Source organism: Littorina saxatilis, linkage group LG1 (genome assembly GCF_037325665.1).
Source record: "Littorina saxatilis isolate snail1 linkage group LG1, US_GU_Lsax_2.0, whole genome shotgun sequence".
Classification (NCBI taxonomy): domain Eukaryota; kingdom Metazoa; phylum Mollusca; class Gastropoda; order Littorinimorpha; family Littorinidae; genus Littorina; species Littorina saxatilis.
In genome coordinates, this window is record NC_090245.1 from 57,316,113 (window position 1) to 57,330,816 (window position 14,704).

Sequence of the window (14,704 nt, forward strand, 5' to 3'; positions counted from 1 at the left end):
GTTTGGTCGTTTTCTTTGCCTGTGCATGTATAGTTTGTTGGTTATGTTTGGTCGGTTTCTTTGCCTGTGCGTGTATAGTATGCTTGGTCGATGTATGTATTGTAAAGCGCTAAGAGTAGACATTTTTCTAGAATAGCGCTATAAAAGTTTGCATTATTATTATTACCAATGCGTTTTCTTAGGTCGTGGCAAATAATGTAAAGCCTAAAGCAACGTGTACACGAAACCAGATGTCGCTGATTTTACCAAGTGTCATTGTAAAAGGTAACAATATGATAAATGTGCGCGCCTTCGTGAGCGAGGCTGGTACTACATATTGTTCATACGAAATGACAAACACAGGTTACAAGCGATAACGCGCAAAAGTACTGGTTTATTATTTTACATCTGACACTAAGGTATCAGTAATGCATATATAGTTACAGTACTACGTAATGAGATACTACGTATTGCGGTAAAAAACTTATGGACAGAAAGAAAAAGAGAAAAGAAAACAAATTATTAGACATGGCAAAAGTATCAAAAGCATTAACAAGACACGAGAAGTAAATACAAGAAAAATAAACAATCACAAGACAGGCGAAGACAAACAGACAAGAAAGTTACAATTACCAAACACTCGTTGGTTAGTCCTTCAACAACAATAAAGAGTTACGTTCTGTACGTTCAACAATAAAGAATTACGTTCCGTACGTTCAACAATACCATAAGCACTAAGAATACTCAAGAAACTTAGCATACATACGTTTAAAACCAAAATGGCTACTTTCAGAAAAATACAAAACGTTGACTCATCAGGCCAGGAATACAAAGCAAACTGTCATACCAAAAAAGTCTAACGACAACGTTCCTGCGTTAATCAAAGTCACAAACAAGATATTTACTCATCCACTTTCCCTCAATAACGTTACAAGAAATAAGCCCGTTTACAAAACGATCACCACAGACCGCAAGCTCTTTTACCTAAATTCTTTTAACGTAAGGCTGAAAAAGTCGGAGAAAACGTTTCACTTCGAACTTCGTTAACCACAGAAAACACAAGTTATCATTATAAACATTAGCGACTTTCTAGCGTCTACAAAACATTGCTGTACGTTCACAACACTAGAACAGTTGAACACACAATAAAGAAACACTACAACAAGTCAGACTTTCAACTCACGTTATACATAAACAACTCACAAAGTCATTACAAAAAGGCGACCAAAACACAACACAAACAAGTAACAACAAAATTACCTTATGCGCTGTGTGGGTTGACCAGCAGTACCAAAACGTGTTGCCTCACAAACGAAGGGCACAAAACGATTCACACTTGAGAAACAACTGTCTCCAAGAACATTACGTTGACGTTAAAACATAAGAAACACTCCGTTGGTTCACTTAATAACCTTCATACGTTTACATCAAAACCAAACGCTTCCTAAAACCCTCAGATCGACTGACGAAACAGGAGTCAAGCAGCGGTATTTATGGAAACAAAAACCTAACATGGAATAGTTATTCAAAAGTCAAAGGTCACCGGATTGACCAACCAACAACATTCCTAAGACAGAATCGGGTGAAACTACTATTTTACAACCAATCAGTAACCGATCACGCACTCCGTGCATGCCCAAAACTTAAAACGGTATATTTAACAGAAAGAAGACCAAGGAACTAGCTGACATCACAAAGCTAAAAACACGTGAGTCACACGTATTCTAAAACTTGCAACGCAGATTCGCAGGGCTCACCTCAAAATCAAAACACGGAAAAGAGCACGTGAATCTCACGGTGTTCTAAGACTAAACGACGCAGTTTGTGACGCTCCGACCAAAACCAGGTCACAACAACTGAACAAGGAGCACGTGAATCTCACGTAAAAATATTAACGCTCCACAAAACGGGTCACAACAAGGTGCTACAATAAAAACACGGTCTACTTCTTTTTACATCGTGCAATGGCTTGAGCAAACGTAATTACAACAAAAGTAGGTGACTGCATGCCACATCGGCATGCACACTCCCACCGGAAATTATATTAATATAATTTACTTCAAAAAAAACCTTTGTACAAACACATTCCTTATATCAAAAGAAGAATAACGCAGATTTAGACATTTCAAATTTACAACTCAAAATCATTGTGTTGCAAAACATTTACACAACAATATTATGGTTCAATCACTTTCAGGGTTTTAACACATCACGTTTCAACTAAATGCCGTTAGTCATTTACTCGACGGCATAAAAAGAACGCACCACTTAAACCATAAATGTCCGTTACATCATCTGGTATAAAAACAAACTGCAACAATCTACAACTGTCAAATTGGAAACACACTCCAAAGTTCAATGTTCTTTCAGTTCGCTTACACAGCTTTGTCTTTGTGATTTTCACGATCTACTAACACAGTCATTTTGTGAATAGGTCGCTCTAATATGCGACTATCACCAGTGGGACGGCCGTGATTGTCTAGAGCCTTTGTTCCAACATGCACTTTCACTCGTCTGACCAGTCCATCAGATCCCGGCATCACTTCGACTACACGAGCCATGCACCACTCTGATCTGCACAAGTTCTGGTCATGCAAGACAACAACATCTCCCACCTGTACGTTTGCCTGGGGACGTTGCCAGACACGACGTTTCTGCAAGAGTGAAAGGTACTGGCTCTTCCATAGCAGCCAGAATTCGTCTGCCATCCGCTGGACACAGCGCCAACGTTTCCTGGCGTACAGGTCTGGATCTTCAAACACACCAGGGGGCGGAAGGATGGCACCTGACTTCATGGTGAGGACGTGGTTGGGGGTCAAAGGGCGTGGTCCATCTGCCGATTCCAATGACTCGACAGACAGTGGTCGACTGTTCACGATGGCCATCACCTCGTATAGGAACGTACGAAGTGATGAAGTAGTGAGACGCTGGCCTGATCTTCTGAGAAGACCATTCAGGATGCTGCGTACCGTTCGGATCTGACGCTCCCAAACGCCACCCATGTGACTAGCTGCAGGGGGGTTGAACTTGAACTCACATTTGCTTTCCAGCATCTTTGATGTCAGTCGTTCAGAGTCCATCTCCTTCCATGCCAGTTTGAACTCGTTGCATGCACCTACAAAGTTCGTTCCTTTGTCACACCAAATGCGTGATATGTTTCCTCGCATGGAGACAACAATGCGTAGGGCGTTGATGAAGGAATCACTTGACATGTCATCCAGGGTTTCAATGTGGATTGCCCTAGAGGCAAAACACGTCACGATCAGTCCGTACCTTTTCACCTCCCTACGTCCATCTTTGACGTGAAATGGGCCGAAACAGTCAATGCCACAGTACGTGAACGGTGGGGATGGGTCAAGGCGCTCTAGAGGGAGGTCGGCCATCTTCTGTCCAGCTGGCCCTGAGCGATGCCATCGGCAGTGAACACAGCGGCGCACCAACGAGGAGACGACGTGACGAATGCCAATGATCCAGAAACCGCTGGCTCGTACTTGGTTGATCGTGAACATTCTCCCTTGGTGGGCTATCGCAGCATGACAGTCCTGAGCCACCAGGAAAGAGAAGTGACTGTCTCGAGGTAGTAGTATGGGAAACTTGTCAACTGAAGAGGATGATGAATTTTGAGAGCGACCGTATACTCTCAGTATTCCATCAACGTCCTTGTGAGCGTTGAGTGCCTGAAGCTGGTTACGTAAAGAAGGCGTTGGGCGTTCAAAATGTTCTTTCTGAAGACATTCGATGAACTTCTTCTCAGTGACTTCAAGCACTTCAAGGGGAGACGACTGGTGCCCCTTAATGGCATTGCATTTGCGTACCAAAACAGCCATGGCTCTTATCAGAGATGTCTTGGAGGAGAATCGTCGGGCGATCTGCTCAAACGACTGAACAGACACTTCTTTAGAGGTAGTAGCCTTGCACACTTTCACCTCAACATCGTCATCTGGGATCTCGAAAAAGTCATCTGATTCCGGAAGGGACTGGCTCAAGAACGCGGGACCATGGAACCACTCTGATGTCATGAGGTCACTCACAGACAATCCCCGTGATGCATAATCAGCTGGGTTCTCCTTTGTAGAAACATGATTCCACTGACTGGCCTGTGAGAACTGACGTATTTGTTGGACTCTATTTGCGACAAAGACGTGAAAACGCTTGGACTCGTTCTTCAAATAAGCGAGTACAATCATAGAGTCAGTCCAAAAGAAATGTTCAATGCTCTCAAAATCCAGTTCTTCTTGAAGAAATCTTGCCATCTTGACGGAAAGTACCGCTGCCGTTAGTTCCAGACGAGGGACAGTGACGTGTCGAAGCGGAGCCACTCGTGCTTTGGCGACTACAAGCATACTGTGAATGTTGCCTAGATGATTCTCAAAGCGCAGGTACGAACACTGGCCGTATCCTGCTGTAGACGCGTCTGAGAAGTGATGTAGCTCTACATTCTTCACGGTGCCAAAGTCTGTGGGCAAGTAGTTCCTGGGTACCTTGACGCAACCCAGTCGGGATAGATCCTTCAGCCACTCTTCCCAACGTTCTTGAAGCGATGGTGGCAGCGGATCGTCCCAGCCGAGCTCCTGGCGACATAGTTCCTGGAGGATCAATTTTCCAGTCAGCAAAAAGGGGGCCAGAAAACCAAGGGGGTCGTAGACTGATGCAATTGTAGAGAGAACTCCTCTTCTGTTCGAGGGACCCAGTCTGGGGTTGTCAGTAAAACCCAGTGTGTCGTCATCAGTGCACCAGTGAAGGCCAAGAGTCCGCTCAATTTCTGGTGTGCTACAAGGGACTGCGAGTTCTGTGGCCTTGGTTGACGTAACTTCAGAGTCGGGGAAGTACTCTAAAAGTTCCTTTGAGTTGGAGACTATCTTGTGCAGCCTCAATTGTCCGTGTTCACAAATTTCTCTAGCCTTCATGAGCACATCTGCTGCTTCTTCAACAGAGTCTTTGGCTTGAAGTCCATCATCGACATAAAAGTCACGCTGCAGAAAGGCTGATGCCTTGGCGCTGATTGTGGCGTTGTCCTTTGCCACCTGCTTGAGGCCGAAGTTTGCGCAGCCTGGAGACGATGTAGCTCCGAAGATGTGCACCTTCATGCGGTAGTCAAGCGGCTGGCCACTCGTATCACCGTCCTTCCACCAAAGGAAGCGCAGAAAGTCTCGATGGGGCTCGGAGACGTGAAACTGGTGGTACATTTTTTCCACGTCACAGGAAAATGCTATGGGACCCTTGCGGAAACGACAGAGAACGCCGGAAAGGGAGCTGATTAGGTCTGGGCCTTGTAGGAGAAGATCGTTCAAGGACGTGCCTAGGTGACGTGCACTACAGTCAAAAACCACACGAATCTTTCCTGGCTTCTTGTCGTTGTACACGCCGTGATGTGGGATGTACCAGCGATTTGGGACCTCGACTTCGTTCTTGGGAATCAGTTCAGCGTCACCTCGCTCCAAAATCACGTTCATGAACTTGATATAGTCTTCACGGTACCCAGGCTTCTTCTCAAACTGGCGTTTCAGTCCCATGAGACGCTTGACTGCGGCACCTCTGTTGTCAGGAAGAGACGGTTGTTCTGGCCGAAAAGGCAGAGGCATCTCGTAGTGACCAGCTTCGTTGACCTTCACGTTCTCCTTCACGATCTTCATGAACTTCAAATCATCTTGAGACATGGATCCTGTGTCACTATCAGCAAAGTCTCTCTCCATAACGTGTAGTAGGTCAGTACACGATACCTCATCCACCTGTATTTTGTAGACATGAGCTGCACTTTCTTCTTTTCTTGATCCTGGCTTGACGACTACGTGCATGGACGAGCCTACACCATCAAAGGCGACGGAATGCGGTGACTTGCCGACGATGCTCCAACCTAACTTAGTCTCTACTGCAAATGGCAGTCCTTGGACAACGTTTAGGGGCATGAGGGCTTCAGCGCAGTCATAGCCGATGAGGAGGCCTGCTTCGCAATCAGGGTACAAGGGGGGCAGTTTAGGAGACAGGTGTTGGAGATGTGGGTAAGCTTTGACAGTCTCTGAGGTGGGGATTTGCGTGGGGTCAACGGACAGATAAGGTCGTGAGATGGCAGAAGGGAGCCTGACAAACTCACTGGAGGTAGGAGAGCGGACACGCAATCCAGAGTACTTCCTGCCGGAGACCACAGCATTGTCCTCAGTCAGTGTGGAGACCCTGAGTGTAGTCGGCTGCGATTTGGCTTTAACTTCTTCAGCCACTGACTGCACTACAAAAGTGGCGTTGGACATAGTGTCCAGTAGTGCGTACGTCAGCACCTCTACGTTGGGGTTAGAGTCACTGGAAACGAGAACGGGAACGATCATAGACGTGAAACCGATGCTGTTTTCCTCGCTGGCCTTAAGAGCAGACACCGTAGGGGTCGACGATGACAGTGGCTCTTGAACGTCAGCAGCAGAGGTACGGTAATTGTTCTTGTGTTCACTCGCCCCTTTGTTTTCACTCATACTGTTCTGATACTTGAAATTGTCATCATGAAGACAAGTGGGATGAGCCTTCTTGCACTTCTTGCACGTCTGTTTCTGCATACATTGACGGCTCTGGTGATCCTTACTTCTGAGACATCCGTAGCAGATACGGTTCTTGAACAGAAAATCTCGTATCTCAACCAGAGGCTTCACTATGAGTTCCTTACATGTCCCAGCGTCATGGTCCGGAAGTTGACAGTGCAGACATGCGGTGACATCCTCTGTCAGGGTTGACAGGTTCGTTGTGAACTTTCTTGGTGTCCCCGATGCACTTGTCAAGCCGAAAACAGGGTCGTTAGAAATGTCTGCTTCGAGAGTAACGAACGACACGAGTTCATTGAACAGAGGATACCTCTTCTTTTCAACCTTAGTTCGAGCAACTGTTCTAGACCATCTGTGACTCATCCAGTCTGGGAGCTTTCCGACGATCTTCCGTAGGTATTGGGCATCATCCAGGATGCTCAGTCCACCAACTTCCTGGGCAGCAACGGAACATTGCTGCAAGAAATCGGCCAGACTTCTGAGTCCCTTGGGATCCTTGCTTTTGACTGGGGTCCATTCGTCCAGCTTGGTCCGGAAAGCTTGCGAAACGACGTATGAGTTGCCGAACCGATTTTCCAGCACTTCCATGGCTCTCTCGTAGGCATCACCTTCTCTTAGCAGAAAGAAGCCGGTCACGGCCTCCTTTGCTTGACCTCCGATGTACCGTTGCAGATACAATAACTTCTCACTGCTGGTTATGTTTTGTCTCTCGATGAGGAACGAAAACGACGACCTCCAAATTGGATATTGGAGAGGGTCACCAACAAAAATGCACGGCTCCTGCATCGGCAAACGGTTGATCATCAGAGCGTCTGATAGGGTTTTGGCGAGAGAGTCCATAGGAGTGTCCTGCTTGGCAGGAGTAGCAAGTGGACGTTGGTAGTACGCAGACGGGGGGTAGGAGGCAAATGGACGATCTGCATGACATTCCTTGTCAAAGTTCATGTACGCAGGGGGCCTTGCGTTTTCGTTTCCCCAGATAACTTTGGGGGTGGTCTGATGTGGGTCCAGGAATGTGGGCACGAAAGGCTCTGGTTTGGGATGTAGGTGGGTATCATAGGGGAAACAGGGTGGGGTAACTTGAAAACGTCTGTGGTCCATGCGTTGGTGACGTTCTTCTGGGAAGTAGGTGTGTCGTTCTTGCGTCTCATCACCTTCCCTTGTCTCTGGTAGGTGATAGGACCAACCTGTGTGGTCGAGATCAGGCGGGCGAGAGCCTGTGACGCTTGTCGTTGAGTGTCCAACGTTGTGCAGAGGCGGCTGACCAGTGTATGCACCGAGAGGGTGCTGCAGTGTGGTCAGCAGCGCTGTAGGCCGCATGGAGGATGTAGTTGCAGCCGTCGTGTAGTTGGGTGTGAAGGGCTCCTGATGGACGAAAGGAGCGCTCGTTCCGACGTGATGGGGGGCGTTGACATCCTCTCTACGTTGAGGTCCGTACGCCTCATAGGTGGCGTTGTTGGTACTAGCGGCGCTTGTAGAGGCGTTGACTCCAACGACGAGGTCCACGACAGGTAACGCGTGCTGTCGTGGCTCAGTCGTTGTGGTTCCTGCGACAAAGTTGGTGACAGCAGCGTTGACGTTGACAGTAGAGATGTCATGGATGCTGGCGGCGTTGCAGACAGGAACAGACGTGACGTCCAAGGCTGGCTGGTGTGTCCCTTGATCAGCAATGACGGCAGCTTGGCAGACAGGAACAGACGTGGCGTCCAAGGATGGCTGGTGTGTCCCTTGGTCAGCAATGACGGCAGCACCTGTCCCTATTCCTATCGCTGTTTGTTCATTGTTTAGAGGAGGGGCTACAAGACTGTACAAGGGAACGAAAGGACGAGGGTGGAACCTAGTGTTCAACAAATCAACTGACGGTAGATCAGGGAGATCCTGCTGAACGGATTCACCTTGTTCCAATACTTGTAACATAGCTTGTTGTTCTCTTAAGCTAATTTTCAATTCGGTGGACTGAATTTGTCTCAAAGCCTTCTTCTGTTTAATCTCTTCAAGAGCTGCTTCAGCTGCGTCTTCGGCCTGCCTAGCTGCTATTCTCTCAGCTTCCTTAGCCTGCCTAGCTGCTTCTTCGGCCTGCCTAGCTGCTGTTCTCTTAGCTTCCTTAACCTGCCTAGCTGCTTCTTCGGCCTGCCTAGCTGCTTCTTTTTCAGCTTCCTTAGCCTGCCTAGCAGTTTCTTCGATCAGCCTAGCTGCATTTCTCTCAGCTTCCTCAGTCTGCCTAGCTGCTGTTCTCTCAGCTTCCTTAGCCTGCCTAGCAGTTTCTTCGATCAGCCTAGCTGCATTTCTCTCAGCTTCCTCAGTCTGCCTAGCTGCTGTTCTCTCAGCTTCCTCAGTCTGCCTAGCTGCAGTTCTCTCAGCTTCCTCAGTCTGCCTAGCTGCAGTTCTCTCAGCTTCCTCAGTCTGCCTAGCCGCAGTTCTCTCAGCATATTGTTGTTGTAAGAGATCCAGTTCACTAAACTGAGCTTCCTTTATTGCGTCACCTTCCACTTTTATGGCCAGGGATGCAGCCTCTAGTTTAAGAGCCAATTTAGTGTCTTCAGAGCTAACACTTTTAGAGCGGAGAGACTCGGCGCGAGAAGCTACTTGGCTACCTGATCTCCTGATACCTGACTTGTGGCTAGCTGACTTGTGGATGGCTGAAGTAATGCTAGCTACTTTATGAATGGCAGACTTAACACTGGCTGACTTGTGGGTGGATGACCCAACGCTAGGTGTAACACTGCTATGCCTGGAAGTAGGCTCCTTAGCCACCTGCACACTAGTCGTTTGTCTGTCAAGAGCTCGATCAATGTCAAACATAATGTTCTGAACTGTTCTCTGAACATCATCCCAACTTTCCTGAATGGTTTCACCGCTACCAATACTACGAAGACCTTTCTCTATGTCACCAAGATCCTTGTACATGCTCAAAACAATTTGTTTTTGACTGGTTAACGACTCTTGATTAGGAGTTTCTTGGTTAAGCTCTGTTACTACCTCACCGATTGCTCGTTCCAAGAATGTTCGTTGTCTTGCAAAGTTTCTAGTTTTGATCTCAATCTGGTACTCTCTACCTTTTTCAGTAGGCTTAATGTCACGCCTAGGCCTTTGAGAATGTTCATCTTCATCGCCGTTAATGTCATAACCTGAAGCTTCCAATGGTTTATCTGCTGGAATCTTCTCCATTACAATGTTCGCTTATTCAAAAGCACTTAAAACATACATAAGGTTTATCTGGTTATAAAGTAAAATGAGTCGATCCGAGGGTCGTTTGGGATAATACACAAAAGTCACAAAAAATGCGCCGGATACGGAGTAGGAAGATCTCTAACCGACAAGTTGATCTATGTCAAACTATGGTTCACTAACACAGTGACAAGTAACAATAAAGTCTTTTGCTGGTTATCAACAGCTACGTTTACGTTCATTGAGCGTCAATAACAAAAGTTCTTTACATTCACTTGGCTGGACTTCAGCTAAAGTTCTGTACTAGGCATCAGCAGCTAAGTTGTTTACTTCAGCTAAAGTTCTTTCACTGGGCATCAGCAGCTAAGTTTTTTTACTGGACGACAGCAACTAAAGTTTTTTACTGGACGACAGCAACTAAAGTTTTTTACTGGACGACAGCAACTAAAGTCTTTCACTGGGCGTCAGCAGCTAAGTTTTTTACTGTGCGCGCCTTCGTGAGCGAGGCTGGTACTACATATTGTTCATACGAAATGACAAACACAGGTTACAAGCGATAACGCGCAAAAGTACTGGTTTATTATTTTACATCTGACACTAAGGTATCAGTAATGCATATATAGTTACAGTACTACGTAATGAGATACTACGTATTGCGGTAAAAAACTTATGGACAGAAAGAAAAAGAGAAAAGAAAACAAATTATTAGACATGGCAAAAGTATCAAAAGCATTAACAAGACACGAGAAGTAAATACAAGAAAAATAAACAATCACAAGACAGGCGAAGACAAACAGACAAGAAAGTTACAATTACCAAACACTCGTTGGTTAGTCCTTCAACAACAATAAAGAGTTACGTTCTGTACGTTCAACAATAAAGAATTACGTTCCGTACGTTCAACAATACCATAAGCACTAAGAATACTCAAGAAACTTAGCATACATACGTTTAAAACCAAAATGGCTACTTTCAGAAAAATACAAAACGTTGACTCATCAGGCCAGGAATACAAAGCAAACTGTCATACCAAAAAAGTCTAACGACAACGTTCCTGCGTTAATCAAAGTCACAAACAAGATATTTACTCATCCACTTTCCCTCAATAACGTTACAAGAAATAAGCCCGTTTACAAACGATCACCACAGACCGCAAGCTTCTTTTACCTAAATTCTTTTAACGTAAGGCTGAAAAAGTCGGAGAAAACGTTTCACTTCGAACTTCGTTAACCACAGAAAACACAAGTTATCATTATAAACATTAGCGACTTTCTAGCGTCTACAAAACATTGCTGTACGTTCACAACACTAGAACAGTTGAACACACAATAAAGAAACACTACAACAAGTCAGACTTTCAACTCACGTTATACATAAACAACTCACAAAGTCATTACAAAAAGGCGACCAAAACACAACACAAACAAGTAACAACAAAATTACCTTATGCGCTGTGTGGGTTGACCAGCAGTACCAAAACGTGTTGCCTCACAAACGAAGGGCACAAAACGATTCACACTTGAGAAACAACTGTCTCCAAGAACATTACGTTGACGTTAAAACATAAGAAACACTCCGTTGGTTCACTTGATAACCTTCATACGTTTACATCAAAACCAAACGCTTCCTAAAACCCTCAGATCGACTGACGAAACAGGAGTCAAGCAGCGGTATTTATGGAAACAAAAACCTAACATGGAATAGTTATTCAAAAGTCAAAGGTCACCGGATTGACCAACCAACAACATTCCTAAGACAGAATCGGGTGAAACTACTATTTTACAACCAATCAGTAACCGATCACGCACTCCGTGCATGCCCAAAACTTAAAACGGTATATTTAACAGAAAGAAGACCAAGGAACTAGCTGACATCACAAAGCTAAAAACACGTGAGTCACACGTATTCTAAAACTTGCAACGCAGATTCGCAGGGCTCACCTCAAAATCAAAACACGGAAAAGAGCACGTGAATCTCACGGTGTTCTAAGACTAAACGACGCAGTTTGTGACGCTCCGACCAAAACCAGGTCACAACAACTGAACAAGGAGCACGTGAATCTCACGTAAAAATATTAACGCTCCACAAAACGGGTCACAACAAGGTGCTACAATAAAAACACGGTCTACTTCTTTTTACATCGTGCAATGGCTTGAGCAAACGTAATTACAACAAAAGTAGGTGACTGCATGCCACATCGGCATGCACAATAAATACTCGAAAGTTTGAAAATGGCAGCCGCATTAAACAAATAAAGTATTACCAACGCTGCTTCAGCTGCTTTTTGTCGTATCGTCCACGCCCCCTGCTGTACGTATCCACCAATCTCTTACCATTCCGCCTCCTTCCCCTTACCAAGTCTAGCCTATTCTCAGTAACGTCCAAACCTCCTTATTTTCCAGTATTTTCTCTAGCCGTCATCAAGTGTCTGAATGACTGAATGCTTACAGTACCAAGGCACCTTTTCATCCTCTGTCCCACCCGCACGCGGCATCCCGCTTATTCAAAAAGACTCAGATCTAAACCTTATTTTTCTCATGTTTTCTGTGTACCGGACTGTCGCGATACCATCAGTCTTATTCAACTCTGGAACTCAGGACTTTCAAAACTTTTTCCAGCGTCAATATTGACTGATGTGTGTTTAGTTCCCTCCCTTTCCCAAAAAGACTAGTAGTGTGGCACAAAAGTTTTCCCTCGTCGGTTGTGCGAATGAAGAAAACAATTCTGCTCAGATCCTGCCAGCCATTCAAGCGACATCAGAGACTGTTTCAATGGTCCTCCATCCGTCTCCCACTGTCAAAGTCACCATCAGGTGTTTCTATCAGTCCCTTGCTTGTCTTTCACCCGCGCTCCTTGACTCTTCTCGTCTGCTCTCAAACCGGAAATTATCTTTTCCTCTGCCTCATGGGAAACGTCTTGACGTCATCATAACATAAGCAGAGTCGGTTTAGCGGGGGTTGGTTTCGTAGACAGCCTCTACTTAACTTTTTCTCGAGGGTTTTTTTCTCCAGAGAATTTTGATATTGCTGTGGATATAGATGTCATATTTTAGACCGTGGAGAAAACTCTTCACAATTATAGTCTTTGGTCACATATGATTGAGGGTGGGAGTCAGGCCTTGTTGATGTCACATGATTGACTGCATTGCGTGGGCCCTAACTTGAGTGACAGTGTGACCCGTCATCTTTATGGCGCAGGGTTGGTGTCTGATTTCCACTCCAGCGACGAATGCACAATAACATTCTTCAGTCTTTATTGCCGCTCCATGGAATTGCAGTTACATAGCTTAAAAATGATCATCATCATCATCATCATCATTATCATCACGATAGTATTCATAGTGGCAGTGGTGAAAGTAGTACATAGCAGAAGGAGTAAAAGGCCAAGAATGAGAACGAACAGCAGCAGAAGTAGTAGAAGATCAAAATATTTAATAATTATGTTTGTTTAATTGTCTCTTGAAAAGGTCTTGTTCCGTAAGTAGAAAACGACAGTGAAATACGCTGAAAGGGGAAGAAACCCACTGGTGTTCAGGTGGTCACGTCACACCATTTTGACTGCCATCCCTTTTGTGTCTCTTCGCCAATCAGCGAAAAAGGCTTTTAAATTTGGACTTTTTTTTTTACTCCTCCCTCCCCTCTCTCTCCATCCCTCTCTCTCACTCTCTCCCACTCTCTCTCTCTCTCTCTCTCTCTCTCTTTCTCACTCTCTCTCTCTCTCCCTCTTTCTCTCTCTCTCTCCCTCTTTCTCTCTCTCTCACTGTCTCTCTCTCTCTCCCTCTCTCTCTCTCTCTCTCTCTCTCTCCTCCCCCTCCCCCTTTCCCCTTTAATTTGTTTAACAGCGGCCCAATGTCGATCGAGCAAAGTACCAGAAAACGAACTCGTAGTTGTCGGTAACCAACTTTTCTGAGAGGAAACAAGCGAGGAACAAGAAGGATCAGACAACAAAACACAAAAACTCAGTACACTTTCTTCCGACATCTCTGGGGCACGTGCAAAAGAAAGCTGAGCCGCAGGCAAATATCCAAATGAAAATTGTGCTTTTTATCCGCGTTTTTAGCTTTTGATGGACGACAAAGGGGGTTAGGAGTCGGGCCGTTAAGAAGACCTCTAATGACCCGGAGAACTTAACTGTCCGAAATATCCCCAAATCGCTTTCCGTCCTTCTTCCTTCTCCTGGCATTTTCCACTCATCTTCTTTCTTCTTTTTTGTTATTATTTTTTTTAATCGTCACTCCCTCCTTTCCGCCGTCATCCCTTTATTTTAAGAAAATCGCCAACTTTCCGTTCTTAAGAAAAAAATGAAAACGCCAGGTTGTTGTTCTGAAAAAAAATGCAGAGAACGCCAACCTTTTTGTCCAATATTGACAGAAACTGTCATGAAGGCACTGAATATGAGGATGAGGTTTCCTTTAACAAAAAAATCAGAAAAAACTTAAAACGGTTCTGTGACGTCACTGATCATATCAGTGCACCCAGTGACAAGCGTTGTCAGATATTGTTTTATAGATTCCAACTCCCATTCACCCTCCCCTCCCCATTCCTCCCCCTTCTACTTTTCCTCCCGCTGTTGACCCGTCTTCCGCGGTGCCCATTTCCAGGTTGATGTTATCTTCGCTTCATTTTGCGTGAGATGCAAGGCGCAGAGCTCCGTGCTTAATGAAACTGAGACGGTTTTTATTCCTATTTGCTCTCTTCTTTTGTTTTGCTTCGTTTTGCTTTGTGATGTTTTAGTTCTTCTTGTACCTTTTTTTTTAACAATTTAGAAGCAGGATATACGTCAATATATTTGCATAATTTTCAGACTGTTTTTTTAATCAGAACACTAACGTTATGTTCTGTTTGAATACTTTTCGCCAAGTTCGTACATGGCTAAGCATGCACATTTACATACCTGCCGCATACAAGACGTGATGCGTTATGACTTGAACTACATATTAAATTTTTATTACTCGTCTGAATTTGTGTAACTTCTTGCCTATGAATATTCAAAATCTGTTTGTATATGAGCTATGTCTGTGTTTTATCAGTCCG

General features: G+C 45.0%; 1 protein-coding gene across 1 annotated transcript; it reads right to left on the reverse strand.

The window, feature by feature from the left end:
• Window positions 1-355: 355 nt before the first annotated feature.
• On the reverse strand, window positions 356-11,881 carry LOC138975018 (uncharacterized). Its single transcript, XM_070347667.1, has 2 exons — window positions 9,264-11,881; window positions 356-8,612 (listed from the first exon to the last, which is right to left on the reverse strand). Exons 1-2 carry the CDS (start codon window positions 9,669-9,671, stop codon window positions 2,355-2,357), a joined length of 6,666 nt encoding a protein of 2,221 aa, XP_070203768.1. The 5' UTR covers window positions 9,672-11,881; the 3' UTR covers window positions 356-2,354.
• Window positions 11,882-14,704: the final 2,823 nt, after the last annotated feature.

Coding starts and splice junctions, on each gene's coding strand:
- LOC138975018 (XM_070347667.1), bottom strand. CDS start 9,671: ATGGAGAAGATTCCAGCAGATAAACCATTGGAAGCTTCAGGTTATGAC. Junction 8,613..9,263: donor TTGACAGACAAACGACTAGT/GTGCAGGTGGCT, acceptor GCAGCTAGGCAG/GTTAAGGAAGCTAAGAGAAC.